Raw genomic sequence first — 15,939 nt, 5'->3', positions numbered from 1 at the left:
ATGATGCTGGGTATGGGTTTTCCACAGATGCCCTTTACCACGTCTGGGAAGGTCCCTTTATTTATAGTTTGTTGAGTGTTGTTTGTTTGTTTGTTCTTAAATCATGAAAGGGTGTTGGGTTTTGTGAAAGCTTTTTCTTTGTGGAGATAATCATGTAATTTGGGTCCTTTTATTCCATTAATACAATGTATTATATTGGTTGACTTTCATATGCTGAATCTTGTGATAAATCCCACTTGGTCATAGTATATAATTTTTTACGTGTTATTGGATTGTGTTAGTATCTTGTTGTGTCTGTATTTATAAGGGATATTGGACTTTTCCTGTGGTGACTTTGTCTGGTTTGGGTATCAAAGTAATACATACTGGCTTCATATAATTTTACTGTTTTGGAAGAGTTTGTGGAGGGTTGGTAATTAATTGGTGTTAACATTGCTAGAATCAACTGGTAAATTGATCTGGTACAGGAAGCAAGGTCCATGGGGAAGGACTTCATCCAAGGTCATACTGTTGACCGGGGGCAAAGGCAGGGGAGCCCACTACACACCCAGTGGCTGAGCTGAAGCTCTAGCTCAACCTTAGGGACAACAATGGCCTTATTGCTTATAACAGCCTCTGGAGGATTACCTTTGCCCAGGGGGTTGATTTTCAAGACACATTATTCCCACGTTACCTGACACAGGTACCAGAAATAAGCAAGACCAGCAAGATAACATTGACTGTACCAAGCACTATCCTAGGTGTTTTCTGTGTTCTTCCTCACAACAATCTGGGGAGTCAGGTATTATTGACTTCCTTTTACAGGTATGGAAACCGAGGCTCTCAGAGATGATGGGAATAGGAAATGGGAGACGTGATACAAACTGAGCCCTTTAGACTCCAACTGCAGGCTTGTTCTTTCTGCCCACACTCATCCCTCCACCCACAGGAAAGCACAGATCACACAGGATGTGGAGACTGAGCTTAATGTGAACTAAATAAGAATCATCCTGCCCATAGTGTTCCCTAACTTAACGTCCAAGAGTAAATCCAAATTGGTGGCCTCTGCTTGGCCTCCTCTCCTCTGGACGTGGTTTTGGCAAAACACAGTCTCAAAAGGCACCATGTAGGAAGAGAGAGACCTTAGAGTCAGACATGGGGTGAGGAGAAAGGGGGGTACGGGTGGTGGTGTTCCTGTACTAAGAACTCCTTCTTGTCAAAAGTTAGGAACATGGAGTTCATCCTCCTAGTAAACTAACCTCCTCTGAACTGTGACTCAAGACCCCGTTGGGACCAATGAATACCTAATAATTCTATCTATTTGGAAACAGCACTGGACTTGAGTTAGGAGACCTATGCCGGCGCCTGGCTGAACTATATCCGTGCAGCCTTTGGAAAAGTCAATTCAAATTTCCATGGCTCACTTGCCTCCTTGTAAAATGGATTTAATAACACACACCCCTCAGGCACTTGTAAAGCGAACAGAAGACGACTGTATAAAAGCTCCCAGGACTGGGTCTGATACAGAGTAGGTGCCCAGGAAACGTGTGTGGAACCTCTAAGCCACTTTCACATCCATAATGACCATTTGGCCCTCATGGCATCCCTGTGGGGTTATCTAGAGGTACCTGAAGCACAGAGAGATCAAACAGCCTGGTCAAAGCCACATAGCTCGTTAACAACAAGGTTAAATCTACAAGTCATGCCCTCTGTCTCTCAATCCAACGTATTTCCAAGTTATGCTTTCCTGCAAGATATTTCTGAAATCACTTGAAAATTATTGGTTTTTATCTGAGTTTTAGAGTCTGTCCAGTACACAATAAAGATAAGAAAAAGGCCACAATCTGCTTTAAAGATCCCAGGACTACAAGTTGAGGTAGAATAGTCAGCCATTCCATGCTTAATTCATTCCTTGACTTAAACCATAAAATTAGTCTTTGCCCTAAAACAACCCATCAAACAATGAACACCCTCCAACTTTGTGTTATCATTTATTCCCTGAAAATGAAAAAAGGGAAGATGGAGGATGAGAAGGGGAAGGGACAGAGAAGAAGAAAAGGAAGGACAACGGCAAGGACTGCTGTGGGAAGCCAAGTAAAGTGCTAAACTGGATTTTTCTATCATGAGGGGTCAGGTTATACTTGGCAGGTGAATGAATGAACTTCGACAGGTCATTTGCATAGTAGTCGTATATTCAAATCCTTTGGTATATTCACTCCTCTAAGGCTTTTGGTAGGGAGGGTAAGGATCATCAACCATTTTTTTTTTTAATAGGAAAAATTGAGATTCTTGTAGGTGGTTAATATTCCTGTGGGGTACAGCTGATGGAGGATCCAGGTGGCCTGCATGTCCCACGCTTAATCTGGTATTTTAAAAAAGGAAGAAGGGACACACCAACTAGGGTGGAGGCAAGAATACATTTTTACAGAAGTGCTCGTAGCCCTGCATCCCATTTCTTATGCACTTGGCCATCTCCCTGTTCTTCTGTGAGCTCCCTGAAAGCAAGGACCACACTCATTCTCCATGAGAGTGTCTCCCCTGCCTAGTGGAGTGCCAGGTGCCTAGTGGAGTGCCAGGCGCCTGGCATGTTTTCATTGGTACAGACACATGCTGCTGTGGTAACCACTTACTCCTCACTCAGGTATTGGAGATATACCCAACCTGCTTTAATTGTAAATCAATTTGTATTTATTTAATTTTAAATGTCATTACTATAACCATCCATTTCTGAGTTCCTGGCACTATGAATTTTAGGGTGCTGCTCATATTTCAGGGAGAGCAGTGGGTGCCTCGCCCTGATTCTAGATTGCTCTTGCCTGTGCTTGAGCTTAGCACCAACATTGGTTTCAGACTTGGCCCCCACTCAGGGTTCTCTTTGCTGCCACACCCACCAAAATTCTTTACCTGTTACAGCTCATGAACTTGGAGGGATTAAAGGGAGTGCCAGTGGGGGGAGCTGATGTTTAGAGTCCAAACACAGACTGACTCACCTTTCTCCCAGGAAGGGTCTCCCAATCATGCCTCAGACAGGGCTGTTTTCAAAGTAGAAGCCAGGACCCGAGTCCTTAATACTATGGCATCCTCTCTGTGCTGGATGCTAGAATTCAGTATTTATCTTGGTAGAAAGCATGAGTTGTTGCCCAAGATGTGAGATAAGAAGGTTGTTTTTTGGTGCCGGGAGTGGGCGGGCTGCCTGTAGAGCAGGGCAGGGGTCCATTGTCAGGTCTCACTTTGACACTCCTGGACGAAAAGAGAAGAGAGATATTTTGCCTGGTGGCCAGCACCCAGCTAGGGAAAACTGGACATGGGAGTTCTGGCAGCCAGTCCATACATACCATCTTCCCATTGCCCTCATGCCCAGGCTGGGAAGCCCAGGGCAGTGCCCAGGGTCACGCTGCTCAGTCAGTGTCTGAACCCACCTGGAGTTTAGATCTTCAGCAGGTGGTTTGGGCATTAGACCTGGAAACAGAAGGGCTTTGTGTCCTTGGACAGTTATCCGAACTCAATGAGCCCATGTGTGAAACAGGAATGATTTCTAACACTGGGATCAAACACGATAACATAAGCAAACGATCTTATGTTAAGTACTGTCCAAGCTCTAACCACGGTCAATGCACTTCTCGCTACAGTTTAGGCAAGTGAGCCATGTAGTCTCCGTCGTAGTTACTCAGTGCTGCCCCTGTCTTGTGAAAGCGCCCACAGAACATACACTGTAGTAAATGAGTGTGGCAGTGGTCCATTCAAACATTATTGACAAAACAGGCAGCAGACCCAGCCTGGCCCATGGGCCACAGTGTGCTTGCTGACCCTGCTCTGGATGCATCAGTTACCATTGGTGACACAGCAAATGACCTTAACATTTAGTGGCTTAAGACAACCATTTGATTATGCTGATGGATTTTGTGGGTCCAGCATTCAGACAGGGCACAGCAGGTTGGACTGATTTTGCTCCATGAAGTCTGGGGCCTCATGATTGAAAAGTTAGGGGTGACTTGGCTACTTGGGCTGAAATTACCTGAAGGCTCCTTCTTACATCCATCTGGAGCCTGGGCTTGGATGACCCTAACATAGGGACCCTGAGGCACCTGGAGTAGCTGTTCCATGTGGTGTGATTTCTTCACACTGGGATGTCTTGCACAGAGTCTCAGGGCTCCAAGCGGGAGTGTTTCAGCGAGCAAGGTGGAAGCCTCGTAGCCTCTTATGACCCAGACTTAGTTGTCACCGATGTCTCTTCTGCTGTATTCTGTTAATCAAAGTGCTTGTGAACTTGCCCACATTCAAGGTAAAAAGATATAGAGCATCCCCCGCCTCTCAGTGGGAGCAAGGTCAAAGAATTGGGGGAGGAGCTCATTTTAAGACCATCATAGAAGAGATTAACAATTTAAGCAACACACAGGTGTGTTTTGAGTTCTTTATCCGGCTAATATCCCTTTGAAGGTGGTAATAGTATCATCCACAGTTTAAAGATAAGAAACACTGAAGAACAGAGAGGTTATTTAACTGCCCAAGGTCATAAAGGCAGTAGGTGGTGGAACCAACATTTGAACTTGGGTAGTTCTAACCATGCTCACCATACCCTGCTGCATTGTGGTCATGGAATGAGAATGCTCTTTCTACTCCTCGGGCAGAACAGGATTCAGACCCCGAGTCTTTGGACTGTTGGGGGCCTAGCAAGTTTCCCAACTAGCCAATAATCAACTACAAACATTCTTACGCACCTGCTCGAGGTCCAGGCTGTTCTGTGCACCATGGGTAGGCAAAGGGAAGAGGGATGGTATTCAGTGTTGTTCATAAAAACCTAACATATGGGGGTGAGGGGATTGAATTCTGATTTAATTCTCACAACCCTATGAGCTAGAACCCTTGTCCCTAGTTTACAGATAAGTAAACCAAGGCCCAAGGTTATGTTGCTGCTTGCCCAGTAGCTAATGCCATTGAGATTAGAACCCATCTGACATTCAAGCACAGGTTCTGTGCCATATGCTGCGATAGAGAAAAATCTGGAATGGAAAACCCCATCTTTTTCTGAGGGAAAACCCCCAGTCCCTAGAAGAGTGTCAGATCTAGCCTGTCCCTCAGAGCTGATCCTGGTTTAGTTCTCTCACTGTGACGACAGGAGACCGAGACCCAGAGGAGGGCGGCTGGGTGCCTCTGGCCATCCAGCTGCCCAGCCCTGAGCTGAGCCACCAAGCTGTGCTGGGAACAGCGGGAGGGGAGTGATGGTGGTTGAAGGGGGGGCAGGCAGTGAGGTTGTTTGCCAAAGCTGGGGGGTGGCGGGGAAAAGGAGCATTTTACAAGACCAGGGCTTCTGGCCTGGAAACATCTGTTTCCCTTCAAATCAGCGAGGAGACTTTTGCCTCCCCAGAATGCCTAAATCATGTGGCGGCTGGGGAAGAGCAGGCGTTGGCCTGGAGACTTCAAACGCATTCCCCCGTACTCTCGGGGACCGTCCTGACGCGGGCCTCGGGGGCCCTGTCTCGGCTCTTACCCCCTGTCAGATCCGTGAGAAGCTCTCACTGCCAATTAACTTCTCAGTTTCATTCTCTCACCCCTGCTGCGTGCGGGGCCTGGGGTCTTGGATGGGACCAACAGCAGCTTCCTCCCCCCCCACCTCCTCTCATGTCCACCGGGACAGCTCGCTCTGGGTGAGGGAGTCAGGCCCTGGGCCGTGGCATCATAATAACACTGTTGAGAATAATGCCCACCGCCGTCTCGCATGGAGGGCTAGCACATGCCAGGCATCATGGCGAGCACTTCCATACCACATTTCATTCATTCCAAAGAAGACCCTACAGAGTGGGATTTAATAGTACTATTCATATTGTACAGGTGGGTAAACTGAGGCAAGGTCTCACAATACACAGGGAGCCAGAAGTTAAAACCACATCGCCTGATTTCAAAGCCGTGCTTTCAGCTGTTCCCTTCTTCTGCCTCCTGTCACGACCCTTCGGTGTCATCACATTTTGTTCCTATTACAGATGGAAAAACTGATTTCCACACAAGGCAACCGCTGCCTCATAGTTGACTGCGGCACTCATGCAGTCTGTCATTCATTCTGGAAAGTATTTGCCAGGCACCTCATGGTTTAGGTAGCTGAGCCCGGGGTGGAGGTGGATAGAGGTGGGTCCTAAAGATATTCACTTACTCGTGGGGCAAGAGACAGGTGTATGGGCACTGGCCTGCCCGGATGCATGTGTTCTAACGGGGTCTTTTGCAGGAAGAAAGGCTTTCCGGAGGAGATGAAGTTGGATTGATGCCTCCAGGACAAGGTGGCGAGGGTCCAGTGGAAAAGGGACAGGGTGGCCCCAACAGAGGGTACAGCATGTGCAAAGGCAGAGGTGGAATCTGTGTTCCAGAATCATTGGCAGCTGGATATGATCCTGCTGTGGATCAGAGTTGCAGACAGATTGGTAAATGAGGCTAGATGTGTGGCCAGAGTTCATTTGCAACTCAGTGATGATTACTGTCCCGTGAATGGACATGATGCAGTGGCACTAAGGGCCCCTGGTGAGGGGTTTAGACTTTGTCTTGAGGATGTTGGAGAAACATGGACGATACTTTGCGTTTGACTAGTCAGTCCCAAGGGTTGAAATCCCAGTACACTAGGACCCTCTTGCCTTAGGCATCTGTGCAGAAGCTGGGATGTGGACTCAGGGTTTCAGCCACCTTGGCCAGTGTTCTTCCTCCTGAAACAAGATCAGAGGGTTTGAGCCCGGAGCGCCAGGTTCCTGCTTAGCCCAGAGCACTTCATCCTCGGAGCACCTCTTTTATAATACAAGTGCCCACGGGTGCAATGGGACAAAAATCGGCCATCGAAGAAACACGAGGAGGAGTTGGAAAAGCCAGTGTGGGTCCTTGTTCAAGTCTCTTTCCTTCCTGGGCTTCAGTTCCCCCACTGTAACATTAGGCTGTGGAGTTTATGATGGCTCAGGAGTCCTAGTTCAAATTTCATGGCTCTCAGCCTGTCCCAGGGGGGGGCAAAAAGAAAATGAAAGAACTGAGCAGAAGGTAGCCGGCACCCTGCTGGATCCCTGAGAAACGCAGAGGTCTGGCTGCACCCTCTCGGTCACTCTCTCTCCCCCCGCTCACTTTGCTCTCCAGTGAGCATGGACGTGGGTCTGTTTCTCTCCCTCTCCCTTTCCCTCTTCCTTCTCCCTGTCAGGGGCCGCCACACTCTTCCCTTCACAAAGGGCCCCCCCAGGCCCGGCCTGGTCCCCTAACAGCTTTCAGATGTGTCTCTGGAACAGTTCTTCAATTACAGCTGAGACAGGCAGAAAGCGTATGGCCTTGTGACTTTTGACCCAGGCCTGTGAGGTTGACATCTTCCTCTTTCTCCACCCCTTTGCCCCTGCCGGCAGGGTGGCCCACGCTGCCTCCATCCTGGGCCTCCCCTGACACCTTCGGTTACTCTCATAACACAAACAGCCGCTACCTCTTAGGGAGCGAGGATTGAACCAGGCCTGTCCCGATCATTATATCGTTGAGTCCTGATCCGCAATGTGTGAGATGTGGATAATGTCACCCTATTTGACAGGTGCAGAGACCGAGGCTCAGGGAAGGTGAAGGGGAAAGCAAGAATTCTCTCCAGGTTTATAACCCGAAAGCCTGAGACTCCTTCCCAACATGCCGTTATTCATGCTGCCTGGCTAAGCAGAGAGGTGACCCTGGACCCTCTTGGTGGAGGAGATGTATTACAGAAGCACCATGGAAACCTACATAGCCAATGGGGAAGCAGAGTTAAAGAGAATCCACCTCCTCGTGCCTGGGCTCATTCACAGAGTCCACTCACTGCAGCCTTTAATGTTTCCCTCCATTGAAATGCATCCCTTCTCTCCCACTCAAAGAAAGCATTTTTCAAACTTGCACTGTTGCACAAATAAGTGCTGTTATATGGTCTATATAAAAATCTGCAACTTACAAGCCCCTTCTGACACATCCTTCCGCATGGTCCTCCTAGAGACAGCCTCACCCTGTTCCCATATTGTTGAGGCAGAAACTGACACTGAGAAACGAGAGGTGCCAGGCTGGAGTCGCTTCATTTACTCCAAATACTTACTGCATGCCAACCATCCACACAGTGCTGGGTTCCATGCCAGGGACGCGGCAGTACCCACGCTGAAGTGCACACCTAGGCTGGGGCTTGGATCCCGCCTCCTCCACTTTCTAGATGGGTTATGGTATGGGTAGTAAGGACTCCTCAGTGTCACCCAACCCTGTCCTGACCCCCCCTATTTTGCTACTTATTTTCACATCCTGAAGTTCCTTTGCAATCTTGCTTTCAGTCCCTCCCTCCACAAGGTTTCCCAATCTGAACTCACCTTGCAGAGCCCTTACGTTTCACATCCACACACACTGTGCTGTGAGGTGGACAGCAGCCTCCTGTCACCGACGCCTGATGCTGTAGACGCGCCCCGCCTGTGAGTCACTTAGTAGCCGCCAGGTATCAGATCCACTCTCATGGTATCACAGTGCTTGTTACTCTCATTTTACTTCATAAAGGCCCCAAAGCACAAGAATAGTGATGCTGGCAATTTGGACGTGCCAAGGAGGAGCCATAACATGCTTCCTTTAATTGAAAAGGAAAAAGTTCATAACTTAATAAGGAAAGAAAAAAAATTGTATGCTGAGGTTGCTAAGAACAAACCTTCTATCCATGAAATTGCCTAAAAGATCTTATTGTAGGTACGCATGTGTGGAAAAACATTGTACTCATAGAGTCAGATACTATCTGCAGTTTTAGGCATCCACTGAGGGTCACAGAACATACCTCCCTTGGGTAAGGGGGGACTATTGTACAATATGGTTAAGAACATAATGTTTGGATTCAGGCAGATCTACGTTCTGGTCCCCTGTTGCTACTTAATATGTAATAATAGGTCAATTACTTACATCTTTGGAACCAATATCCTTATCAGCAAAATGTAAACCATCACAGTACCCAGCTCATAATAATGGAATAATGCTTGTAAATGGCCCGGTACCTGTGAGCACTCTTTAGCGGGCAGCCATGCCTAGCGTTACAACGGGGCAGTGTGCTGGGTTCCCTGCACCTGAACTGACATTGCGCGGGTAAGGACTGTTTTCTTCCTGATTCACATACGAGGAAACTAGGATCACAGAGGATAATCAGCTAGCCTAAGGCATGAAGCTAGTGAGCACCACTCCAGTGGATGCCCATTGGGCTGCAAGGCTCCTCCTGCTTCCGCACAGCATGCCACCAGGGCTCTGGGCGATCCCTCCTCCACCCCTTGCCCAAGGCCCTCTGCTCAGTGCTGACATTGCTGTAGTGCGAGGAGGTGTCTCTGTGGACCTGTCACCGGCCCAGTGGCATGTCCCATTGCAGCCGAGGATGTGGAACATGTATGTATGGTCATGGGGTTCGCTGCCAGCTTGGCTTGTGGCCTCACAGATACTTACCTGGCCTGATGGACTGATAAATTCCTTTGTGCACCAAGAATGTCAGCTTCCTACTGCTTGCTATTTCAACTGGGGAGGCAAAGAGAGGACGTTGCTACTGTACTGTCTCAATTACAATGAGATTCCGTATTAATAGTAAGGAGTAGGTTAGAAACATATTCCTGGGATGGGCTAAGTATGTCCCAGTTCTTTAAAAGAGAACTTGGGCTGTTTTAAAGAGGTTTACACACACACACACACACACACACACACGACAAGTGGTCTTTTATCCATAAAGATACTGGCTTCTGCTTACTGTGACCCTTGTACCAAGAAGTTCTGATTCACGGTGTCTTTTGTAAAAACATCCTTTGGGGCATCAGACCACCAGGTATCCATGCTTGGAGGGCCCGTGTAGATCACCAGTCCAGATCCCCAAAGCCAGCAAGGGTAGACGTGGAGCAGCAAGAGTTGAGAGTCCAGGGTACGGCTTTAAAGTAAGACAGACCCGGCTACAAGTCCTGGCTCTTTTCTTTATCTAACCTTGTGACTTGGGACAGATTGCTTCATTTTTTTTTGCTCTTCAGTTTCCTCTTCTAAAAGATGGAGACAATAAATGCAATTATTTATTTTAAATAGAAATGGCACTGCCTCATTATAGTTGGAGCTAGGTGAGCGTACCAAAGGGAATTATATGTATACAGAGCTGGTATCCACAGACCTTTGGCCGGCTGACAGTTTTTAAATTCATGGGCTTTGGAGTCGGACAAACCTAGGCTTAACCCGCCAGTCCCAGGAATTCCTCTGTGGTTCTAGGCAAGCTACTTCCTCTTCCTGACCCTCAGATAAAATAGAGTAATAGTGGCTATTTTTTAGGATTGTTTGGGGGAATTAATAGTAAAAATGCAGGTAAAAGTGCTCAGCTCAGTGCTTGACACATATTAAAGTCTTGGTACATATTAATTAAGTTGTAAAATAAACTCATTTATTAAGTGCCTAACATCTGCGGTCAATCAGGGCTCATCATTCTGCAGCTTGGAGACCGTAGTCTTAGCCCTTTTTATATAACATGAGGTGAGCTGAGGTATTGGGGAAGGAGGGAAGGAGAGAGGCCCCCTGAGACCACAGTTTCTTCTACTTGACCCCGGGAAGCCTCTTCCCACGCTCGCTACCGCCTCTGTCCTTGAAGACAGATGAAAGAGGACGGCATGACAGAGACAAATCACTCAGATGCTCAACAGTCCTATTCACGTTGCTCCTGGCCTTCAAGGCTCCTACTCTTCTTGGAAGTCTCTTTAGACCTTGTTTAAAACATAGAACGTTGCGATCTGGAGGTGTAAAGGGTCAGAGAGCCTTCTCAAGGTAGGCCAGAGGGTAGGGACTGCTCCAGAAAGAATTCTGTGCGCTGGATTGGACCCGAATCTACCTGGTTCGTGGTTTCCAGCTCTTTCCTTTTAAAGCCACACTGTCTGTCTACGTCCCCTAGCACAGCATGGAGCCTTGGGTGACATCATAGAAAGGTGGGGACATGCCTTGTACCTAGAATAACACTGAGACTCCCACAGGTGCCCACTAACCATGCACCTCACATCGTTTTGCTAAAGCCACACCCGCTGCCTATTCCTCCAACAGCCTGGGCTCCTTCCTCCTTGGGGCCTTTACTTACTGCTCTCCCTGTCTGGAAGGCTCTTCCCCCAGGTCTTCCTCCCGTAAGCCAGTTGCTTCTCATTATTCGGTTCTCAGCCCAGTGCTGCTCTCCACCTGAAGTCCTCCGTGGACAACACTGTCTAAAGCACCTACGTTCCCCTCCACATGAGTCTTCTTCACTTTCTCCTATTATATTACTTCTCACATTTACCATTAATAGAATATTTTGTTTACTTTTTGATTTGCTCTATGCATGCAGGGACCTTGAATCTCTTGCTCATCTTTATAACCTGAGCACCTTCCTACAATAATTCCTGGTGCACATTTAATGCTCAGTAAGTTAAATAAATGAACATCACCCAGTCCAGATCCCCAAAGCCAGCAAGGGTAGACGTGGAGCAGCAAGAGTTGAGAGTCCAGGGTACGGCTTTAAAGTAAGACAGACCCGGCTACAAGTCCTGGCTCTTTTCTTTATCTAACCTTGTGACTTGGGACAGATTGCTTCATTTTTTTTTGCTCTTCAGTTTCCTCTTCTAAAAGATGGAGACAATAAATGCAATTATTTATTTTAAATAGAAATGGCACTGCCTCATTATAGTTGGAGCTAGGTGAGCGTACCAAAGGGAATTATATGTATACAGAGCTGGTATCCACAGACCTTTGGCCGGCTGACAGTTTTTAAATTCATGGGCTTTGGAGTCGGACAAACCTAGGCTTAACCTGCCAGTCCCAGGAATTCCTCTGTGGTTCTGGGCAAGCTACTTCCTCTTCCTGACCCTCAGATAAAATAGAGTAATAGTGGCTATTTTTTAGGATTGTTTGGGGGAATTAATAGTAAAAATGCAGGTAAAAGTGCTCAGCTCAGTGCTTGACACATATTAAAGTCTTGGTACATATTAATTAAGTTGTAAAATAAACTCATTTATTAAGTGCCTAACATCTGCGGTCAATCAGGGCTCATCATTCTGCAGCTTGGAGACCGTAGTCTTAGCCCTTTTTATATAACATGAGGTGAGCTGAGGCATTGGGGAAGGAGGGAAGGAGAGAGGCCCCCTGAGACCACAGTTTCTTCTACTTGACCCCGGGAAGCCTCTTGCCTCTGTCCTTGAAGACAGATGAAAGAGGACGGCATGACAGAGACAAGTCACTCAGATGCTCAACAGTCCTATTCACGTTGCTCCTGGCCTTCAAGGCTCCTACTCTTCTTGGAAGTCTCTTTAGACCTTGTTTAAAACATAGAACGTTGCGATCTGGAGGTGTAAAGGGTCAGAGAGCCTTCTCAAGGTAGGCCAGAGGGTAGGGACTGCTCCAGAAAGAATTCTGTGCGCTGGATTGGACCCGAATCTACCTGGTTCGTGGTTTCCAGCTCTTTCCTTTTAAAGCCACACTGTCTGTCTACGTCCCCTAGCACAGCATGGAGCCTTGGGTGACATCATAGAAAGGTGGGGACATGCCTTGTACCTAGAATAACACTGAGACTCCCACAGGTGCCCACTAACCATGCACCTCACATCGTTTTGCTAAAGCCACACCCGCTGCCTATTCCTCCAACAGCCTGGGCTCCTTCCTCCTTGGGGCCTTTACTTACTGCTCTCCCTGTCTGGAAGGCTCTTCCCCCAGGTCTTCCTCCCGTAAGCCAGTTGCTTCTCATTATTCGGTTCTCAGCCCAGTGCTGCTCTCCACCTGAAGTCCTCCGTGGACAACACTGTCTAAAGCACCTACGTTCCCCTCCACATGAGTCTTCTTCACTTTCTCCTATTATATTACTTCTCACATTTACCATTAATAGAATATTTTGTTTACTTTTTGATTTGCTCTATGCATGCAGGGACCTTGAATCTCTTGCTCATCTTTATAACCTGAGCACCTTCCTACAATAATTCCTGGTGCACATTTAATGCTCAGTAAGTTAAATAAATGAATGGAGTAAGGTAGGTGAGTGTACCCAGCTATCTAGGATAGCATGGGGGTTCACTTCTCAAGTGCTCTGTTCCTCAGTAGCTATGAGTCCATAGAAAGATGCGCAGTCTAAGTCTCGGTTTCCTCCGGGGTGAAACGCAGGCGATAATGATCCCTGCCTTCCAGGTTTGCTTGCTTGTAAAGAAAGAGATTAAGTGCAAAGGGCCCAGGAGGCAGTTGGTGCTCAGTAAATGGTTTATAATGATCTTTTTTAGGAAATCATTTCTCCTGCAGCCTGAGTGTTCCCGACCGCACCTGTGCTGTGGTCTGGGTTCCTCTTTGCTTTGCTTGTCCGGGGCCTCAGAAGCCACAGCCCGGTGCTCTGTTTTCTTGTTATGCTGCAGGTTCACTCTGTACGCTGTGGACACACGGGGGAGGCACTCGGAGCTCAGCACGGTGACCCTGAGGACAGCCTGTCCTCTGGTGGATGACAACAAGGCGGAAGGTAGGTGACCCATTGCTTCACTTCCCAGGGGACTCCCATACCGTCTCTAACTTTTGTACCCAACAGTCACTAACCACCACCCCTTTCCCGCCCCCACATCTATTGGCATTGGGAGAAGAAAGTAAAGGAACTGAGGGAGGAGGAACATGGAGCTAAATTCATCAAAGCCATAAAAGAAACCCAGAATGGCCACAATATCTTTGCCAGTGGACAGACCTGCTCCTCTTTTATAGAGTTTGTCTGTGTTCTGATTCTGAGTCAAGCAGTGATGGAAAGGAAGAGGCCCATGGCTGTATCCTGACCCTTCGCCTGCACTTCCTCGAGATCAGTCACTTTTGTTCATTTCAGTCTATGCTGCAGCTGGCAGAACAGTGGCACCTAGAAGACCACTTTGCCAGGGCAGACCAGCAGCCCCCAAATGACAGATGAGCACATTACTCAGAGACAGTTTGTGCAAAAGAGGGCTAAGGGGCCCCTGGCTTTAGTAGCCAGAGCGGCCTCTATTGTCTGCCTTTATTGGAATTTTTATCTTTAGATACAGTCAGTAGGTGAGTAATCTTGGGGGGACACATGTTTACATTGTCCTCGAGGCAAGGGCATCCAGGGATTAAGCAGAAGGATTCCAGTAAACGTCCGGGGGTCTGCATATGCCCAGGCTTGTTTGGAAAGGTCAAGGAATAAATAGGGGCCCCGCCTCCGACACTCCCCTAAGTCTCCCCTAAGTCGGAATTCCGATAAACAGGGAAGGTGGCCTTCCACACACTTCCTTTTTATCAGAATGTCCTCCTTACAACTTTCCAACCAAGTCTCTTGTGCTCCCCAACACCACTTCAGCTTGCTGTACCGGTGTAGACATCACTGGCTGGTCACAGCACACTCTCCCATCCAGCTCGGGGGTGGCCTCACAATCCTCTGCAGCATAGAGCTACAATGAGCGAGCGGTACTATCAGTCAGAGTTCACACGCAAGAGTAAACCTTTTGCTGCTCCTGTTCCATGGAATTGTACATATCAGGCAAGACACCTGACAAAATAGAACCAGTCAGTCAGATCCACCGTACACGTCATTCCCGGGCAACGTGTAGATGCAGCCTCTACGTCAGGACTGGCAAAGATGTGATAGCAGCTCACGCCCTGCTGGTTCACTTCAGGCTGTGCAAGTGCTTTCTAAGGCCCTGGCACAAGCCATGCAGGAGATGCGGAAACCTCCTTTTCGGAGTTCTCGCTCTATAGGGGGAGAGAGACATTTCTACAAAAAGCTCTATACCAAATGCTCTGTGTGCAAGTAGGCGAGAGGAAACGGTGAGCTGCTGAGTCTCAGAGGCAAAGGGACTTGAGACGTTTTTCTGAGAATTTCATTAATTCTACTTTAAAATAACGCAGCCCAGTGGGAGTGGCTCAGTTGGTTGAGCATTATCCTGTACAGCGAGAGGTTGCATGTCCGATTCCCTGTCAGGGCACATACCTGGGTCATGGGTTCAATCCCTGGTCGGGATATGTATGGAGGGCAGCCAATCGATGTCTGCCTCTCTCTCTCTCCCTCCCTCCCCCCACCTTCCTCTCTCTTCGTATGTCTTTAGATGAGGATTAAAATAAAAAAGATACCTTAAAATAATACATTCATATTGTTAAAAAATATAAGAAAAATAAAAATCAGAGTAGAAAATAATGCAAAGTAAATGCACACCCCCCCCCCCCGTTCTCCTAGAGCAGTGGTTCTCAACCTTCCTAATGCTGCAACCCTTTAATACAGTTCCTCACGTTGTGGTGACCCCCTACCATAAAATTATTTTTGTTACTACTTCATAACTGTAATTTTGCTACTATTATGAATCGTAATGTAAATACCTGATATGCAGGATGTATTTTCATTGTTACAAATTGAGCATAATTAAAGCATAGTGATTAATCACAAAAACAGTATGTGATTATATATGTGTTTTCTGATGGTCTTAGGTGACCCCTGTGAAAGGGCCGTTCGACCCCCAAAGGGGTCGCGACCCACAGGTTGAGAACCACTGTCCTAGAGGCAGCTGTTGTTAGCAATGACTTGGGGACATACATACATTTTGATCAGTCTTCAAAGATACAAAGACATGCTTTCTACTCAGGAGAGCTGCCTATTAAAGTCCATTGATTGGTAGGAATGGAGGGAGGAGTATGAATGGTCATGAATGGCAAGTGGAAGATTCTGGATTTCCTTTGAACAATTACTGAATGAGGACCTGTCAGACCTGATCACAGAAACATGCTGGGAAAATGGCAGAGGGGAGACAGAAATAGACTATTGAGATGAGCCCAAGACAGTTTACTTAAGCCTCTGTACTTGCTTTAATGTTAAATCACAGGCACAAAACTTACATTAATAATGAATCTTGCTGTTATGAGCACTAACTTTGTGCCCAGCCCTGTTTCAAGTCCTTCACATCCAGTTTTTAATTTAGTCCTCAGAGTAGACGTTGTTATCACTAATTGAAAGAAAAACTGAACACAGCTAGTTCCTGACACGTTCAG

The 15,939-nt window shown here is 47.4% G+C and overlaps 1 protein-coding gene across 2 annotated transcripts in view; it reads left to right on the top strand.

Annotated features, from left to right (window-relative positions):
- Positions 1-15,939, top strand: part of ASTN2 (astrotactin 2) — a 647,457-nt gene that overhangs the window by 618,364 nt on the left and 13,154 nt on the right. For both annotated transcript variants that reach the window (XM_006772883.2, XM_006772882.2), the window contains exon 20: positions 13,326-13,426. In XM_006772883.2, the coding sequence (XP_006772946.1) occupies positions 13,326-13,426 (101 nt within the window). The remainder of the gene's footprint in view (positions 1-13,325; positions 13,427-15,939) is intronic.

This window comes from Myotis davidii, unplaced genomic scaffold (assembly GCF_000327345.1).
Source record: "Myotis davidii unplaced genomic scaffold, ASM32734v1 scaffold866, whole genome shotgun sequence".
NCBI lineage: Eukaryota > Metazoa > Chordata > Mammalia > Chiroptera > Vespertilionidae > Myotis > Myotis davidii.
The sequence above is the reverse complement of the archived record's forward strand: the minus strand, read 5'-3'. Positions and strand labels throughout refer to the sequence as shown.